Raw genomic sequence first — 816 nt, 5'->3', positions numbered from 1 at the left:
TAAATATTATTTGTAAAAATGTTGGTGTCACCTTGTTGCCGTAAACAGGAACGTATGCCTCCTTCCCGGCCCATTTCTTGAGGTTGGTGTGTTTGATGGCGTAGTGGAGGTTGGAGCGTCGTTCATGCGGATGACACACTCTGTACGGTCGATCTCGTCTCCGGCGTGAGTCCCCAACACGTGACTAGAGCTGGTCACTAACGCACACTGACGGCAGTGCAGGCTCATGCTCTGAAACAACAGTTCAGCAACTTATATGAGCCATGCATTTATTTCATTAAGAATTCTAGTGCATTTTGCCATACAGCAAGTAATATATGTTTTCATATATATTTTTAAATATAGCTAAAATTGACAAAAAATGGTTAAAAAATATTGCTAATATAGATGTTCAAATATATTTATGTAGTTAATTAATTATTCAAATTATTTGTAAAACTTTATATGAGCTATCATTTATTTTATTAAGAATTCTAGGGCTATTCTATAATATTCTATATAATATATATTTGCAAATATATATTTTATATTTTTTTTCAAAATATACAAAAAATGGCCAAAACAATGTATTGTTAATATAGATTTATTATTTTATAGATTTATATATTCAATTAATTAATAATTTTAAAACAACTTATATGATCCATCATTTTTTTTTATTAAGAATTCTGGTGCATTTTTTCCATGCAGCAAATAATATACATTTCAGAGATATTTTTAAATATATTTCGAAATATACAAAAAAGGAAAAAATAAAAATACAAATAAATAAATAATAATAAATATATATATATATATATATATATATATATTGCT

At 27.1% G+C, this 816-nt stretch overlaps 1 protein-coding gene across 1 annotated transcript in view; it reads right to left on the bottom strand.

Moving 5' to 3' along the window:
• The window catches only part of LOC107675765 (alpha-N-acetylgalactosaminide alpha-2,6-sialyltransferase 6-like), a 6,041-nt gene that overhangs the window by 3,455 nt on the left and 1,770 nt on the right, over window positions 1–816 (bottom strand). The window contains 1 exon segment of the mRNA XM_016470199.1: window positions 31–231. Coding sequence (XP_016325685.1) covers window positions 31–231 — 201 coding nt within the window.

Source organism: Sinocyclocheilus anshuiensis, unplaced genomic scaffold (genome assembly GCF_001515605.1).
Source record: "Sinocyclocheilus anshuiensis isolate Anshui unplaced genomic scaffold, SAMN03320099.WGS_v1.1 scaffold708, whole genome shotgun sequence".
NCBI lineage: Eukaryota > Metazoa > Chordata > Actinopteri > Cypriniformes > Cyprinidae > Sinocyclocheilus > Sinocyclocheilus anshuiensis.
The sequence above is the reverse complement of the archived record's forward strand: the minus strand, read 5'-3'. Positions and strand labels throughout refer to the sequence as shown.